General features: G+C 42.3%; 1 protein-coding gene across 3 annotated transcripts in view; it reads right to left on the reverse strand.

Annotated features, from left to right (window-relative positions):
- The window catches only part of CAPN6 (calpain 6), a 56,913-nt gene that overhangs the window by 774 nt on the left and 38,335 nt on the right, over positions 1-17,804 (reverse strand). For all 3 annotated transcript variants that reach the window (XM_084293854.1, XM_084293856.1, XM_084293855.1), the window contains 7 exons: positions 16,569-16,762; positions 14,720-14,797; positions 13,301-13,493; positions 10,380-10,502; positions 8,531-8,733; positions 7,760-7,881; positions 567-703 (listed from right to left, as the gene is read on the reverse strand). In XM_084293854.1, coding sequence (XP_084149980.1) covers positions 567-703; positions 7,760-7,881; positions 8,531-8,733; positions 10,380-10,502; positions 13,301-13,493; positions 14,720-14,797; positions 16,569-16,762 — 1,050 coding nt within the window. The remainder of the gene's footprint in view (positions 1-566; positions 704-7,759; positions 7,882-8,530; positions 8,734-10,379; positions 10,503-13,300; positions 13,494-14,719; positions 14,798-16,568; positions 16,763-17,804) is intronic.

Genomic DNA, 17,804 nt, shown 5'->3' on the forward strand with positions numbered 1-17,804 from the left:
GCTGTGCTGGAGGAAGGTCACTCTCATTAACCCCTTGGAAGAGCAGTGAGGAGGGGGCGTAAATCTAAATTTAGCTAATTGTCTAGTGAGCATGTGGGAAATTCTGGATTTGCATGCTCATTTACATATGCTATGCAAATAAGGTGCTAAATGCAGCTTATTGCTTTCTAGGTCACAGCGTGCCTAGAAGAGGAGTAAAAATTACTGGTTTGAACTCATCAGCAGTAAAAAATCTACCCAGTCTGCCTGTCTGTGCCACTCTGCCTGCTTGTGCTCACCTCTGTGGTGTCTACAGCACTTTTCCTCTGTGTTAGAGCTAGGTTCACTCTGCCAGAGTGCTCCTTAAGTGTCATCAGTCGCTGTTCTATGGAAAAGACCGGGGCTGGAGAATCAGTTGAGCAGCTAAACAGCATCAGGACAGTAAGGGGGGCAGCGGTTCTCACACTTTTATCCTGGTTATCAGTCATGTGAAGGAAGAATCCACACCCATCACGCCATTCAGACCAGTAACAGCATTGTGCTCCCCTGCCTGTCTCTGGCAGCCCGCCCCATGTGGTTTGTCTCACCTGGACAATGACGGGAGTGTCGATGTTCTTCCTGTAGAAAATCACTTGTGTGTTGAAGACGGCACTGGTAGTATCGTGCTGTACAGGGGAGCGCACTTTCTGGTTCTCACACTTGACAAGCACGTAGGGATCTGCTCCTAGAACACAGCAGCACGGCCATTAGGACACAGAATGGCAGCTGAGACCTCCCCAGAAACCCAGCAGGAGCAACGTCCTCCTGTGCCTGGCATCACCACTGCTAATAAGCATGGGAACAGGACAGCAGAGCACATCACATCCACACGGCTGGTTTCCTAACTGGCTGAGGTGAAGTACCTCATTTATGTCAGTAACAACTAGATGCTCGGAGCTGGAAACTGAGCACCATTTGCCAAGAAACCAGCTCACTCTTTGGTTGGGATTGCAATCTTCCCATATCCGCTTGCTGTCCATCCTCCTGGCTCATCTAACAAAGTCTTCCAAGTGAACTCCCTGATGCTGCTCAAGACATAAGAGCCAAAATGCATCTGCACGTATGTAATCTGATTTGTAGTTCGGGCTCCTGGGTCAAAACAGAAGGTCAAAACTTTTCATCATCCACAATTCCTAAGGAGGACAAGGACAGGAACTGCACAGAACTGCTTTTAGATCACTGAGTGCACATCTCAGTGCCTAGTTTTAGAGTGCCTAGCTTGAAAATGCTGTCTACTGCATCCTGATATGAGCATTAATGTTAGGAGGTAATTTTCATGAAGCAGGTGCTCTTCCAAAAAATAAAATATTGTCAAAACCCATAGGAGTGCACTGGTTGCAACAACATTTTCTGTAGGAAACTGTCAAAGCACGTCCTCCACAGTTTCTCATTTAATTCCCATGAACCTGATAAAATTTCTTTGGTTCTGTCATTTGGGTCTATGTTATTTTAGAGTTTAAATTACTATAATATATTTGTATCTATCATAGGTCCCAGTTAATATTTTAAATTACACTTTAATCGTATGTAACCCACTGAGAAAAGTCAACATTTTCTAGAAATGCTTTGTTGTTTTTACCTTGAACATTTCCAGTTTGTTATAAATGATGTTTTCTTTCAATTCTAATGGGGAGCAAGAACTGTTCTGGAAAAAAACTTGCCCATACCCTGGAATGGAACAGACCACTCCACTTTATAATTAACCCGAATTAAACACAGGCACTACTTTTTTTTTTTTTTTTTTTTTTTGTATTTCTATCTATTCCTAGTGTTAACAACAGCATATCTATTTTTCCCACCCCTTTCTACTTTTGTGATACGGATTTTAAATAAAGTAACTGAGCGTGCGTAAGTGCAAGTCAGACTCGAGATCGTTTCTTACACACGTTCTATCCCCCATCTACTTGAAAATGCCACCACTGGAATGACAGCCATACGGCAGCACGATTTTAAGGCAGCTTTCATTTTTAAACAATTTATTCCCCGTATGATTTTCCTCAAATGCATCACTCGCTTACAGGAACAGATACTAACAACTCACACAAGAAACCACATAACAGCTACATCCAAAACAGAAGGAGCTCCTTCCACTGATGAGAAGGAAAAAGATTTTTCCGTATGTTGCGCTGTGATTACACCTGGCCAGACACGTGGCAGGCCTGTTACCCTGACAACATATCACACTTCCTACAGCAGGTAGCGATGCATTGGCTTTTCTGGTAGGCAATTACTTTCTGTGTCACTGAACGTGTGGATTTAGCTGTGGGGCACGAGGCAGCACCACGCTGTGTAATCAGTGATGGAAGAGCTCCACCCTCTGCAAAGAGATTTGGAAAAGAGATCTGAATAAAAAGGGGTCTTGCCTGAGACAGCCACAGGCTAAGAGCAAAGCAACATCTCGTTATTAATAGTAATCAAGAGACACAGAGGATAAGAAGTGGTGGGGAAATTGTTGGGCTTTAAGAGTTAACAGGTAAATTTGCTGGACTGAGAAACTATTAATGAAAGGACTTATAAAGGAAAACGAAAGACGTTTAAAAGAAACATTTAAATTCTCAGAACGAGATGGAAAAAAAGAGGGAGGTAGAAGAGGGACACGAATGGTACCTGCACAGCACGCCCTCATGATCACATTGCTGAACGGCCAGTTGTATTAGGAGGGCTGGCTTCAAGCCCAGAAGAAGAAGTCAGAAATGGGAGAGCTGCACATGTGGGATGGAACAAGAGCTGTTCTCAGCCACAGTTGGTCCAGTTCTTTGCAGCTCCATGCCTGGTTTATGTACAGGATGATGACAGCGCAGAAAGGGCTACTAATGTGGAAAAGCAATATCCTAGCATTCACCATAAGCTGAGCAGCGAAACAACTGGAGCTGCTACTCTGGCAACTGTTCTGGCAGAGAAAGGAGGACTCGGTTCAGTTCTCAGTTACACGTGATTCAAGCTGCGCCGTGAGCACCACAAGGTGCATGAACAGCACCTGCATAAGCAGCTGTTCCATCTCGCTCCTACGGCCACAATGCTGTATTGAGAAGTTGTAGGGAAGAACAGCACAAGAAAAAGCTGCAATCTGTGAAGACCAGAAACACATGAGCAGTAATGACAGTTGTCCTAACATTTCTAAGACTTAAAGAGATCTATTCACAGTTATCTAAGGCTAACATATTTTTTGGCAGGGAGGGAAGGGGAAGATTTGTACTAAAGCTCTAACATCCACATCATTCAGCACTGTACATAACACAAAAGGCTTTCTGGAGAAAAAGTTCTCATAGACGTTCCTGCTCTTCTCCAGACAGACTGCTCCTACGGGTATACCAAGCACGATGACAAACCCAGTCACTAGAAAAAGACGTGGGCCAAACACAGCAGACAGTGCTGAGACATGAGGGCTGCCTTGAAAATTACAAGTTGTTCTGCCTTCTGCAGTTGAGTCTTTTTTCAGGTGATGCCTTTTAGCTTCTCCTGCAGTACTGATAATAAATGGGAATATTTCTTCCGGTATCGGCAAATTCCCTCCCTCCCTGCCTCCTCCATTTTCTCTCCCTTTCCTTTCTTGTGCTTTTGCTGAATATTTACCAGCTGCTTTTTGCCCTCTCCTTCCTTCTATTTTCTCAGACTGCTCCCAGGGCAACCGCCATTAAAGGCACCAGATACTCCCCTTACCAGGAATGTCATGTACCAGGGATCACAATACCTAGCTTAGAAAAGAAATAGCGAAATGCAATTAAACGTGTGAATTCAGCCTGGAATTCCAGTGGAAAAACTTAATGCAAAAGATGATTTGTTCCAGAAGATAAACTGTTAGGAATAGAGTGTGACAGACAGTAGCAAGAGCAATTTTTAAAACAGACTTGGGAATGTGAGAGAGAAGAAGTGCACAGCACTTGCCCATCTTCTTGCAAACCTGCCACCGTACTTGGCTCGCAGATCAACTTCAGCACAAGCTAACTCAGAGAGAGGTACTTCTAAGAGAAGCAGCCCATATGCACTGATTCTAGGCAGCTAGAGTCATCTGTTACTCTTGTCAACAGCAAACCATCCGTTACTTTTTCCAGACGGGACAATGGATCACAGACAGCAGCAAGGAAGAGCTTTCAAATAAACATTTAAAATAGAGATTAAACAACCTTTCTCTGTCAGGGAGCAGGGTTCTGATGACAACCAGTTTATGAGCCGGGCTGGGTGTGTACTTGCTGTGCAATCTTCATTCTCCTCCAGGAGTTGCTCAGAAAGTTGTGTGCAACTCTCAGATGACAGCGACGGGCTTATGTGATGAACTGTTCATTTAAGTCTAAGCTCCCTCTATCCAAGATACATCAACAAAAGGTGTTCGGGTTCCTCTTACTTTACACAGCCACATACACCAGTGTCAGAGTATAAAGATATTCTGGTGTTTTCAGGACAGTTTGTCACAGAAATGTAATGAGATGTCTGAATTCTCACAGGCTCTAGAAAGAAATACACCTTCCTTCGTTATCATCAAGTTCTGTCTTCTTGTTGTGCTGAGGGATGATAGCGATGCTTCACACAAATCAAGCAGGGAGCTGGACAAGGGGGAATACAGCTGACTGATGACAGACTGAGCAGAAGAAAAGCAGCAGCTTGAGAGCTGAGATGCTGCAGATCAGTAGATCGAGAAATCAAGAAACCCTTGTGAAAAGCACAGTGGGGATAATCTGACACAGCAGCTCACATGGAAACAAGTTGCTATCAACCTTTGCAGTCAGAAAATGAGAAACCTGTGTGTGAGGCCCTCTTAGCAGCAAAGACTACCACTTAATCTCCCCATTTTCTACTTGAATAAACATTGACTGTGCCTAACCTGAAGGGAAACCTCTCCTTGTCGCTCCCAATGGGAGTTGCCATGTGGCCTTTTCCCTCATCTCACAGTACCTACTAGACGGGAGGCTGCTGCTGATTTAAGTCTAGTTCACATCAGGAAATGGTCCTGGTGGCAGGTAAAGCTGCAATTTGGTAACTATCCACGTGACTGAGGTCTAAACTCACTTGTGAGATAGCTGATTTGGGATCCCAATGCAAATAAGTCTTTTTTGAATACCTGGCTGCTATTTCTCCTTGAGATAAGCATGGGAAAGCATCCAGACGTGGATTCGGAAAAGTCACAGAATCACAGAATTTCTAGGTTGGAAGAGACCTCAAGATCATCGAGTCCAACCTCTACCTAACACTAACAATCCCCACTAAACCATATCCCTAAGCTCAGAGAGAAAGAAGCCAAGGAGATGAGAGATGATAATGAGTTGAATTATTTTGTGGCAGTATTAGGACACAATCGCAGAATATGGGATATTTAATGTCACACATTGACACATCACTTCCTACTGTGTATTTACAACCCAGCCATACAGTGTGCTCTGGTGAATTTCTATATACAATGTTTTTAATCTAAAATACAAACAAACAAACAACAACACCAGAAAACACCAAAGAAGAGAAATATGTGCTATATCCAGCTTTTCACATTACCAGAAATGGGCACTAGTATCAATCAGGAACTTTGCCAAGCTTCCCAGCCAGGCGCCCTTAGAAGGCAGAGTGCCAGTTACGGGTGTTAGCCTTGTCACTGCACAGCTTGCTTTTATTGTGTAGCACAAATGTGCACATTTGGCTTCATGATTTTCTTATTTATGCACTCTACCAACTCCATTTGTCTAAAGCTGCTATAAGAAGTGCCATTCTGTAAAACAATCTATCAATGTACCCTGTGAGATGGAGATACTTATAGAAAAAACAATGCTGATAAGAAACATTCAGAAGAACTCAAGACAATAGGGAAGCTGCTGGAGTGAATCATCTCAGCTTTCCTTCAGTGCCCTATGAAGAGATGGGATTTGGTACCACAGAAAGAAAAGAAATAAAAACAAAAGCTTTTACTAAAAGCTTTCCCTCGACACAAAAGGAAAATATTTTAACTTTGTTGGTGAAGATTTACTCAAAGACAAACAATAAGATACACTTAGGTTTTGTGTTCAAATTTTGCTTATGTTTAAAGAGAAAATCCATGAGTCCATTTCCTATGTACAGTTCTTCCCACAACAGGTTACCTCTTCAGTTTTGTCAGGGTAATCGTAAGTCCAGCACTGGGTGCTGAAGATGCTTCTGCTCAACCTGAATATGTGTGGTAGCACTGAGTCCTAAAGGTATTTGGGGGTGTGCTGTACTTTAGAGTATCTCTCACATGTTGTTGTTAAGTTTCATTTGTGTATTCCTGAGCTCTGTGTCACAGTGCACCCAATCCAACAATGTTCTCCAGGATGAAGCTTGCTCTTTGGCAGCTGTAGGCAATTGTTTTTAATGACCTTGTCGAGATTGTAATTGTGCTAAGGATTGTGAAATGCTAAGGGAGGAGAATTGGCTTTAATTGCTTGATTGCAGGGAAGGTTAGAGAAAAATCTTCAAGGAATTTTAAACAGAGAAAAAAAAATCCTTAAAAATGAAAATGTCCTTCTTAGGGCAAGAACAAGGACACACTGCCTCTTTTCAAAGCACTGCTCTGCTATTTCCTTCACAGATAGCCCCTCCAGTCTCATCCACCCATCCTGCCTTTCTGAGACTGTGGAATTACAGTGCTTATTTAATTGAGGTGTTTGTATCTCGTGTTTTTCAAGAGAAGTAACAAGAAAAATGAACTAAAGCAATTTCTATGTCTCTTCCCTCTAACATTCTTGTCCCCCTTAGAGGGACAGGAATGTTAACCCTTAACAGAGTTAAAGGGTCTTGCACGGTGAAAAGTGGATTCACTCACTGTTTGGTTGGTGCCAAGAACAACTATGAAAAGGAAACTGCAACCAAATCGCAGCCATCTGGTAGGAGAAATTTTACAGCTGCTTCACGAGGCTGAAGACGAACTGTACTACAACTCTAAGTCTAAGGACTTCTCTACCACAAGGAGTTAACGAAACTGAGTTCCACATCTTAAAGTAAAGAGAGATGAATAGTTATCTGGAGCAAACACAGCCAATGTTTCAGCAGACTCTTCAGTTTCCTCTTCCAAGATTCCTGTAGTATCTCTGCCCCTTTGCTTTCCCTCCTATCAATCACTTACTGCTGGATGTGTCTGACTTTTTCTATTCCGCCGGCCATGGAAAGTGAAGGCTGACATACGGAGAGTGGGAGTAGAAAATGAGGAAGCAAATAACAACTGGACAAGTTTCCAAATTAACTGTCAACATCAAGTGCCATAAAGACATTTTAGTGTTTCTATTTCAGGACATTTCCTTTGACATGTAGACAGACAGTCCAGCACTTGTCATTTAACCTCTCCCTCTCTTAGTTTACCTAACTGGAAAGGGTTATTTGAATACCATAATTTCCTCCCTGAAGTGCTATTATGCCTATGGTAATGAAGAGCAAAGTGCTCTGAAGGTCTTGAAATACACCACAAGAGTCTGTGCTATTCAGCTGTCTCCCTGCATGTTTTAAACTTAGAAAACAGATGTCCCTGAAAGGCCAATTTCTTACCAACCCCTACAAAAAGCTTCTCACAAGAGTCTCGCTACTATTATCGCTCTTGACCAGCATAGATGACACATGACTCTTGCTGTTTTACATCATCTTATTAATCCGAGCTCTCCTTTTGAGAAGATTTTACAATGAGTTGCAAAAAATTCCCACAAACCTTCAGTTTGTTTGGATAACTTCTAAGTGCTTCCATGCCTATTTAAGTCAGCTTTGGAGGACTGATGAAGCTCTTTCCACTCTTCTAGACTCGCTTTACACTTACCACCTGATCTATCTTGCTTCTGTAAACCTTCTGCAGAGTGAATTTTGATTTGGGTGATTCTCCGTGGATAGCCACAAAGAAGACTCCGACACGTCATTTTAGGTTTATCGTCTGTCAGCTCTCTGAAAAATCAAAGCAAAGCAATTGAAGCAATGAATGTCAAGCAAACTATCAATAGTTGCATAATTTTGGCCTTTTCAGAACTTGAGATTTGTTCGAGTTTGTTATACAGAAGTAACACTTACAAAAATAAAATCAAAGCAAACCAAATGTATAGCATCCCTTGTTTAACAGTTACACAAACGTAGCTGGAAAAAAAAATCTGAAACATGGAAAAAAATTTCAAAGCAAGACAGATATTCAGTGGGTCTGATTTCAGCAAGCAGTAGTTCTGCCTTCACAAATAACCCCTAGTTTCAAATGAGATTGGGTAAAGACAAATTGTATCAACTGTAACAGCAACAACCAGTGCTCAGGGTTCTGATCTAGAACTTGAGGCAACTACAGAAACCCGACTAAAAGGTCAAAAGTCCCAGACTCAGTTGTCCTTGGGTCTCTAAGCAAAAATGTCCTGAGCACACGCAAATCCCAGTGAGCCACCTGGAGATTCTGGGAGGTGACCCTGACCATCTCAAAGGCCTAATTCTGGAGTTGCGCAGCAATACCTGCTAGTGAGTCAAGGACACTTGAGGGCAAACAGGCAGCCATTTCTGAGGAGGTGCAGCCAATACAGGCAAAGGAAGATCTCACACAGCTGTGAGCGCAAAGTACCTGAGTTTTGACGGCACATCTGTGAAGAGTCTCAGGATAAACTTGGTGGTGATGCCAGGAAGATATGTAGTTGGGATAAGGACATAGCGGCCTTGCTTAAGGATCCTTTTCAAGAACACGGTGCGTGTGTTGATATATGGAGATGTGGCCACTCTCTCCTGCACGGTCAGCTTGTGTAGTCGATAGCTTCTGTTATTCTCTACCTACAGCCACAGAGCAGTAAAGGGATTGATTGAAGGAGGGATTATCAAGAGACAGCAGGCAGGACTTTTCCTTGCATAGCACACAGCCTTTTATGGGTAGAAAAGACAACGTACCATAAAGGCAAATCATTTAACCACTGAAATTATGACATGGACATGGTCCTGATGGACAACCGAGTGCTCCAACTGCTAGCCCACACAGGCTCCCAAGCAGTGCTTTTCTGCACTTCACTGTATTGGTGTATACGTGTATATCCTTAAGTGGAGGTGACAGTCTGGGACAGGCAAAGACATGCACCCACTAGCAGAGACGTAATGCTACTGCAGAGTTTTGAATATTTGCAGAGATGCACACACACTCCAGACTCCATCTGCTAAGCTACGCTGCCGTCTTAGAGGACGATGAGATTCATCCGCCTGCTTTCTCCAGCATGTAGTACTCCACATGTGAGACAGAGCATTCCAGCCCTACATAGCAGGCTCTTAATCTAGGGCATTTGAACTGATGCACACAGCCATATTTTCACCCTCTATTAACATGCTCTTCAGGCAACTATTGTTTGCCACAGCACAGTTAAAACATTAACCTATTCTCCTGTAAGCAATGGCCACTCTATGTTCTTTTGCGGTATTTTGTCTTCTGATTATTTAGGCCATGGCCTTACGAAGACCCTCAGCCATGCTAATGAGTCTGGTGGTTTAGAACTTTTCTGAAATAGCAAATTATTGAACAGAAATAAAAGATAGAGTACTGACACTTTTCCAAAGATGCAATTTCTTTTTCAAGCCTTCTTAGTAATTAGATATAAGGATAGACATGACAAAGGCACAGGTAGATTAATCTACTTTCTGTATCAACACTTATCAATATTATTTGCTTAACAGGTGATTGTCAAACATATGAGTGTCAACAGCTCCAACTGACTTAAAAATTGACTGTTTTCTGATGTAGGGCCATAGTCTCAGTGCAACCCCACTAGTTAAAGAAGTTACAAAATAATCCCACTCCACAATGAAAAAGCAGACACATAGCAGTTTCTCTTGCTTTCCTGCTTCTTTTGGTTCTTGTGTTTTCATTTTACACAGTTTGCCCTGTGAGTGCAATTAAATTACTGTTTGGGATCCCTTTGGCTCCCTTTCATATATGCTCATTTCCTACTCACCACTCCAGCTTCTGAAATCACTCTTGATTCTTTTGGCCTTTCTGAGTCAGAAAAGAAAAACTGCAGACTTTTAAAACTCATTCACTTGGCTGTATTTGCTGATGAAATTCAGGCAGGAGCCTCCAGCGAGAGGAGAATGTATCCCCATGTATCGAGAGTTAATATTCTTTTTTATGAAAATACAGTCTGTCTCCTCAAAGCTTGGAATAAGGAAAAGCACTTAAAATTCTTTTGCAATAGGGAATAATGATTTATGTTCCTTTAGTTCAAATACAGTTTGAATTGAACTAAATTTAATATCGTTCAGATAGTCTGTCTACTGTCAGCTCTGGTGACAACGCAGTATACATGCAAAACCCATGTGGAGAGGAGAGCCAGACCCTTCCGTGATAACCATGCCTCTATCTGCCAAATACCTCATTTGCCAGAATGAAGCCAGATTGCTGAGCAAACTCTGAACCAGTACTGCAGATGGCTGCCTACCTTGAATATTTCAAAGCCAATTATGATGTTTTCTCCTTTCCCTTCTTTCTTGTACCTGCGCCGATCCTCCTGTTGTAATGAGACCAACACTTTGTCCTCCGTCTTCTTAACATCAAAGATGTACTAGTACCAGAGAGAAGGCAAGCTGTTAATTCCTTAGGAGACTGAAAATGAAGCCATCAGCAAGGAAATATATACATACAAAGGAAGAAACTGAAAACGCATTTGTGGGTAGGAGGAAAGTTCTGCATATCAGATATTTTCAGCAATTCGCAGCTGAAAATTATTAATAATAATAATAATAAAAGAAAAAAAAAACCACAGGTAAGTCGCCTAACAGAACAACATGAGACAAATTACGAAATAACTGTTGAGGCAGTAGAAGAGAACAACTGCTGTGAAAGCAAAAGACTATCTTTTATTTAGATATACATAAATCAGAAGTAAGATAAAAAAAAATAAATCAACAGACTCCGGATAGGGTCTTTGATCATTCTGGATTCTTCTTTCAACTTGAATATCTAACCAGGGCCAGTGACTTTCAAATATCGTCTTTATAAGTGACCTGCAAACAAAGGAGTCTTCCAAATACTAGTTGTTTTTTTTCACTGAATCTACTCTATCTAAGAATTAAACATGTAAATTCATTCGCTCTTAGAGACTCATTTGGATTTTACTTTTTTCTTGCATACAGGGGGCAAATCAAAGTTGTTAGAAGCAGTGGAAAGGAAGAGGGTGGTATTTATGCTAAGTATAGGCAGATGCTGGTCAATCTAACTGAATTTCCATTCTCAAATACTTTTGAATGTGAAGCAAATAAGTAAAAGCATAAAACTGCAGTGGTGCACAGCTGGGTACTACGTACACCACACACCCTGATTTAAGCTGAAATACTCTGACTAGCATGGAGAGAAATCTCAGCAGTGGTTAAACTCCCTGCTCCTCCAAGAGATGATGAAATCCGCTCTGCTCTGAGATAGGTACTGAGACTGCCTTGGTTACTGTTGTGGAATCATCCCCTGTAATGACTTCACATCCCTCTGTGGTTAGAGCTCTGCAGAATAAGGCACCATCCTTCCCATTTCTCACCACTAGCCCTCACCATCTCAGGCAGTTTCACACACACACACACAGGAGGCACTGACCTCTGCCAGCGCTGGCTGAAGCACAGCCATTTTGGAAATTTAGGAAATTTAGGCTTGACATCAGGAGGGGGTTCTTCACAGAGAGGGTGGTTGCACACTGGAACAGGCTCCCCAGGGAAGTGGTCACTGCACCGAGCCTGTCTGAATTTAAGAAGAGATTGGACTGTGCACTTAGTCACATGGTCTGAACTTTTGGGTAGACCTGTGCGGTGTCAAGAGTTGGGCTTGATGATCCTTAAGGGTCCCTTCCAACTCAGGATATTCTATGATTCTATGATTCTATGAAAGAAAATCAATACCTTCCTGAGCCTCTGGACTTCATTAATTGTTCCTAGGATGTACAGTACAGATCAGCCCCTTACGCACCTACTGCCTGCTACTGTGAGCTGGCTGTTACATGGTGCAAACTCAGTGCCTGTACACTTCTCTGTGTGCTGTATTAACACTGAGGCAGAGAAAGCACAGGACCCTGTAAGAGGGAGTCCTAGGGGCTGTAAAGAGACTCTGCAGTGGGAATCTAAAAATTCAGATAAAAACATGCAGCACATTTTTATTCTTGTCCCTTGTTGAACTGTATGCAGTGTTACCTTGTCAGACAGCCCAGGATGTCCCAGAGCAAACGGAGGTGTGGAAATGGAAATGTGAGAGTGCAAGAGAGCTCTCTTGGTCTGATGAGAGGTGTGCAACTGTGATTATCTTTCATCTGATGACATTTCAGCTGTCCTAAGGGGTAGCAACTTGAAAATCAACAGGTGGCTGTAGGAATACATTTATACTTGGCTTAAATTCTCTTATTTTAATAGGAATTGAAGTGTCACAGTTTCTCTCGGTACAGATGAACTTCAAGGAGGCTTCAATGTCAGTCAGGGAGAGGGAGAGCAGATAGATGTGAGACCATCAAAAAATGCTCCCAAGGGAAGCCTTTGGGTACACCTGAACTCCCTCTGGGAGCCTTTACGCAACCCCACACACAACAGGACTCTGCGCCTTCTCTCCAAACACCACTAAGCATAACCCTAACTGTAACACTAAGCTGAACCTTAGGGTGCCTTACACGTGCCATAGTTACTTGTAATGGCCCCAAGGTAACACAAGTGTGTTCCAGCACTGCTATTAAGAGCCTTTTAATCAACCATCCTGAAGACAACTGGAATAAAAGCTTCCATTGCATCAGGTGCTGTACTCAGCCATAACATGCATATTTTGTTCTCTGTGGCAGCTAAACACTTACAAATGAGACCCAGACAAGCACTTGAAATACGTCCAGAATCATACATGGGAATATCTGAACAAAATCACCTTCTGGAAAGGAGGCACTGACATAAGACAGAGGAGTAAATAACTGCTTCTCCATCTACGCAAAAATGACAGGATGAGTTTGGAGTCTGACATTGCTCCCAGTCCAAACAGCAAAGGCTGCAGTTCTCCAATATCCTGCTATGAAAATTCAGGGGTGCTGACAGAAACTTCCCATAAGTGCAGAGAAGCAGACAAAGGAACATCTTTAATGAATCTAAGATATGTAGTGAGTTACAAGAGAACGGAAAGGTCAGTTTTCAAAACAGTAACTAAAGCAGTAACTAAAACAGTAACTAAAGTAGGTGCCAGATCTCTCTGGCAGTAGCCAGGGTTTTGTGTCTGAATTTTCATGCACTGAGTTGAAAATATACCCCCACTGAGAGGGGAAGGAAAGTGAGAAATTACATAAGAATGGGTGAAGAGATAACCTGAATAGCTTAATAGTTAGAGCTAGGATGAGATTGAAGAGACTCTCACCTGGGGATTCTGAAGGAAGGTCTTGTTATCAAAGCATCCACCGCAGCGATTTAGCAGGGGCTCTGAACTCTTTGCCCAAGCCCCGTGCATCATTTTCTTCTCCCAGGTCTTGTGGATACTGAAGTAGGAAGTGTTCACAATTCGGCAGATGTCCACATCAGTGAAATTCTTACACCAGTCCTCAAACGTCATCCTATTCCACAGGACACCAAGAAAATCATGTTTTGTTTTGGTTTAGGTTTGTTTGTTTGTTTGTTTTTTAAATAGTCAACACTATTCACCCCAAGAGCAAAAATAACACATGAAATCCTATGGTAATTTAAAAGTAGGCATTGCTCGGCTTTCCAGTGGGCAAACTGATTCACTAGAAACCTCTCCATGTGGAAATACTTGTGAAGCCACAATCACACTACTTTAGAACTGAATTAACGAAACTGTCACCTCAGGGTGTCTGGTCAGCTCTGGATTTGTTCAGCTGCAGGACCTAAACCTAAAGGAAAGGTTGTATCTAGCAGTCCGGATTTGATAGCTTACAACTTGCAATGGCAGAAGAGATCATCTGCAACCAAAGCACTATCCACTCCTCAAGAACATTATTATGGTCCTTCTTGTTACACCTGTCTCTGAACATGACTCAAATGTGAGTACTCTGAATGTAGTTGTTATTTAGCACCATCTCAGTGCTAAAACCTGTGCCTGCCATGGTAACAGACCAGGCTACAAGTAAAAAAAAGCTGCTCCCTCTTTGTAAAAGAGAACAGCTTGGTATCTGTGGTCTCCTATAGTTTCCTGGCTTATTAATGGCCCAGGACTAAACCCTACAGGTGGCTTCTGGTTGCTGGTTCTGACAAAGACAAGGAAACTAAAGACTTTCCACACTGCGCCTGACTAGCAGGTCTGCTGAAGACGTTGCTGGAATGCCTTGTTGGATCTAAGCAGGGTGGAAACAGAGTTCTAGAATTTCTGTAAAAAATGAACACACCTTTTCCACATACTGGAAAGCACTGACAAACACCAATTGCTGCAATTGTATTCACAGATACCTCAGTCATGGTTGCCCTAGAAATCCTACACAGCAGTCAGTAAACAGAATTGATAATATTTGGCATTCTGTCTGTAAATCAGCACGTGTTGCTTTGGATTATGAGGGACTGTCATAAATATATATAACATATTTTGAAGGTGTTTGAAACTCACATTTACTAAGAACAACTCATTTTATTCATCTGGTTTTTAATCCATTTTTTTCCTGTTCTTCTGTCATCATTTGAGAGCTTAAAAGAAACAGACCTCGTGCTGGGACTGGATAATGCATTATCCATTTGGAAAAGTTGTTTTTGAAGCTGATAAATCATGGATGTAATGACAATTTCTCATTGTAGCCATTATCTGCAAATTCTCCATATAACTCCCACTCACCAGAACTCCCCATCATTCTCAATAGTGAGTCCCAAGCTCTTACGTTCTGCATTGCTGACTTTTTTCCACTCTTCAGAGCTAGAAGGCAAAACCAAAACAAACAACAACAAAAAAGATGTAGTGAATGAAAGTAAATACTCTCATCTGAAAGAATAATCTCAAGTAAAATTCTCTGATGGCCTCTTTTTTTATAAAGGTAATGTTGGAATATTAAAAGGATAGATGATATTCAGGAGAAAAAAAAAAAAAAAAAAAAGAAGAAAAAAAAAGGTGTGTGGCTTACAGAAGGAGTTTAAAAACATTAATTGATTTGAAAGCTACTTTAAAAAAGGAGGTGAATGGCAATGGGCACAACTTTATTGATTTTTTTTGTCACACTCTCCTTTAGGACCATTAAGCAACAGGTTTGGAAGGTATATGAGATTGACTCCATTTCCTAAAGGCCCTTAAAAGAAACCTGGATTCCCTCCTCAGGAACTTATTGAACGCTTCACTTAAACCAGATTATCATCTTTGTCTTTCAATCTCTTCAAGAAAAAGAGGCATGAGGGCTTCCTAGATTTCCCCAGAGAGCCTTTGAGAAGAAATTGTTGCAGTACATGCCTAGTGTCCAGTTTCCAGAGTAACAGTACAGTGCACAGACACTTCGTTGCCTGTATTAGCATGTATTCACGTGCTCTACATTGTTCCCCAAAGGGACATGCCTCTCTCCCCAGACTGCAGGGAGCAGAGGATCCTAAATGTAGGTGTTCTGACGCTTAGATCAGGCAACATGATAGAATACAACATGAGCTTTTTGTCTTATGTATTACAGGAAAGAAAAATGGAGCCACAAGTCCTCATTCCTTTTCTGTAAGTACTTGGAGGATAAAGGTGAAGGTGTTTGGCAGGAGCCAAGTGAGGTTGCCTGCCATAACAGACATTTTCTTTAACAATTTAGAAATTCTCAATTTTATTCTGTTAGGCCAAAAATCATAGTCCAGCATCAGAGTCCTCAGTGCTTCCACTGGAATGAGTGGCAGCTGTGCAAGACAAGAGCTAGAGCTTAAGTTAAACAAAACACAGCAACTCTTCTTGGCATTTTGTCAGCTCAGTATTTCATCTGAATCAAAATCCTTTTTGAATGTAATAGATTTTTGCTAGCTGAAGTATGGAAGATAGGAACATAATATGCTGTTAAGAGCATTGCACTATTAAATACTAAAAGTGGCTGGTAAGCACACTGTTGAACTCTAACATCCTAATTAAATGTTTTTTTGTGAGTTAATTGTCAGCAATGGAATACAACCCCTTCAGCAATCATTTCCAACTCTGTAGGGCTGCCTGCTAAGCTCATGGCCCACATTAAAACTCAACATAAGATAATTCAAGAAGTTTCCAATATGGCATTTTACATTATGCCATATGCCATTATGGCATTTTACATATGACATTTTACAGCATTTTTCACCAGTCAGTTCAATTAGCTAAGAATGAAAGACTCATACCCTCCCTAGTAGCTACCAAAAACAGATGAGAAACTGAGTCACAGACAAACCCAGTGGTGAAGCTGGGAACAAACCTCATATTCTTGACTCATCACCTTAATTGTAGGCTATTTTTCTACTCATCATACAGTGGGCCAGAAGAATGATGTATACCAAGGTCCAGAAAGTCATAATCTCTATGGCTGCTCCCAGATGCGTTCATCTGCTCACAGAATGCTATGCTTGGGAAGAGGCAGCAAAACATTTCAGACATCTCTGAGTACTGCAGGCTGACATTGTGTCTCAGCGTTTAATCATGCATTTAACTTCTGGTGGCCCTAACCACAATTTTGTTCTGTTGACACTGGATTTACAGCACTTACTTGTCACTCCAGGCGCCATTCCACTCTCTCTTGCCCCAGGGATTCCTCAGCCTGATCATGAAGAGCTTCTCTGCCTTAAAAGAGAATGTGAGCCTTTCTCCAAGGTGCAGCTTCCGAATTGCAGTCACTGAGTAGGCATGACCGATGATGAGACCCATCGCTGTCTCCACCTCATTGGCACTGCCAGAGGAATCCTGCGGCACCAAAAATGACAATCAAAAAAAAAAAAAAAAAGAGAGAGAAGTCAGGTCATTGAGGGCATCTGCCATCTACACACTCAGGTGGTAGGATGGGGAAGATTTCTTTTTTTTTTTCCACACAACTATCCTTTCTCTTGCCAAGTGCTTTGATTACGCAGGGAACCAACAGCCCTGGGGCTCAAACTAGCAGCTCACTAGTCTTCTCCTAGCTGTGGTAGTGCCAGGCAAGTCCCAGGAGACAAGCCCAGAGCCTAGAACGCTGCCTGCTATGGACATTGTCTCTTCCTGGCCTCAGAGAGCTAAAGACTGGCTGGTGGACAGGCTTTATCAGCCCTTCTGGAGTGTTGTCGTCTTTACAGAATGGCCCTCTGGATACCGATGGCTATGCTCGGATGTAGCACTGCCTGTTTGTGCCCTCACCTGGGCACTTTGTAGGGCCTAAGGACTTACCCGTGAGTCCAGTGCCCATCTCTGTGTTGGGGTGGATTTGATACCCAGGAAGTCACTGCACTATCTGCAAGGATAGAAACACGAGGCACAAGCAAGAAAGCTTTGTAGCCATTTATCAGACGTGTCCTTCACATCACTCCTGATCTTTCAGGCCTCTCATGCAGCAACAGGCAGATCTGCAGGCTTTCCTGGAAGATTTTCCTCTGGATGTGTTAAATAAAATTCCCAAGTACCTCTAAAACCAGAAAAGCAGTATCAGACGCAGATGCTGGAGCTGCTCGGAATGACGGGCCCTTTACAAAGCTAGTGCAGCAGTGTTTCTGAGCAACACATACCAGGCAGGACAGTGGAAAAATTAAAGCTGTGCCAGTGCTATAACGCTGCTTCCGAGGCAGAAACAATCCCAATGGGCATGCCTCTGGATTCATCACATCCTATCTGAAGCCAGCATGGGCAGTTTTGCAGAATCTCTCTCGCCTGTATGGGGCCATAACCCGCATGCCTTAAGACATTTAACTCTTGGACAGCAAGAACAGCAGATTCGACTCAGTGCAGATCCCCATGTATAACTTGTAATAATCTAATT

Source organism: Netta rufina (genome assembly GCF_964035555.1).
Source record: "Netta rufina genome assembly, chromosome: 12".
Classification (NCBI taxonomy): domain Eukaryota; kingdom Metazoa; phylum Chordata; class Aves; order Anseriformes; family Anatidae; genus Netta; species Netta rufina.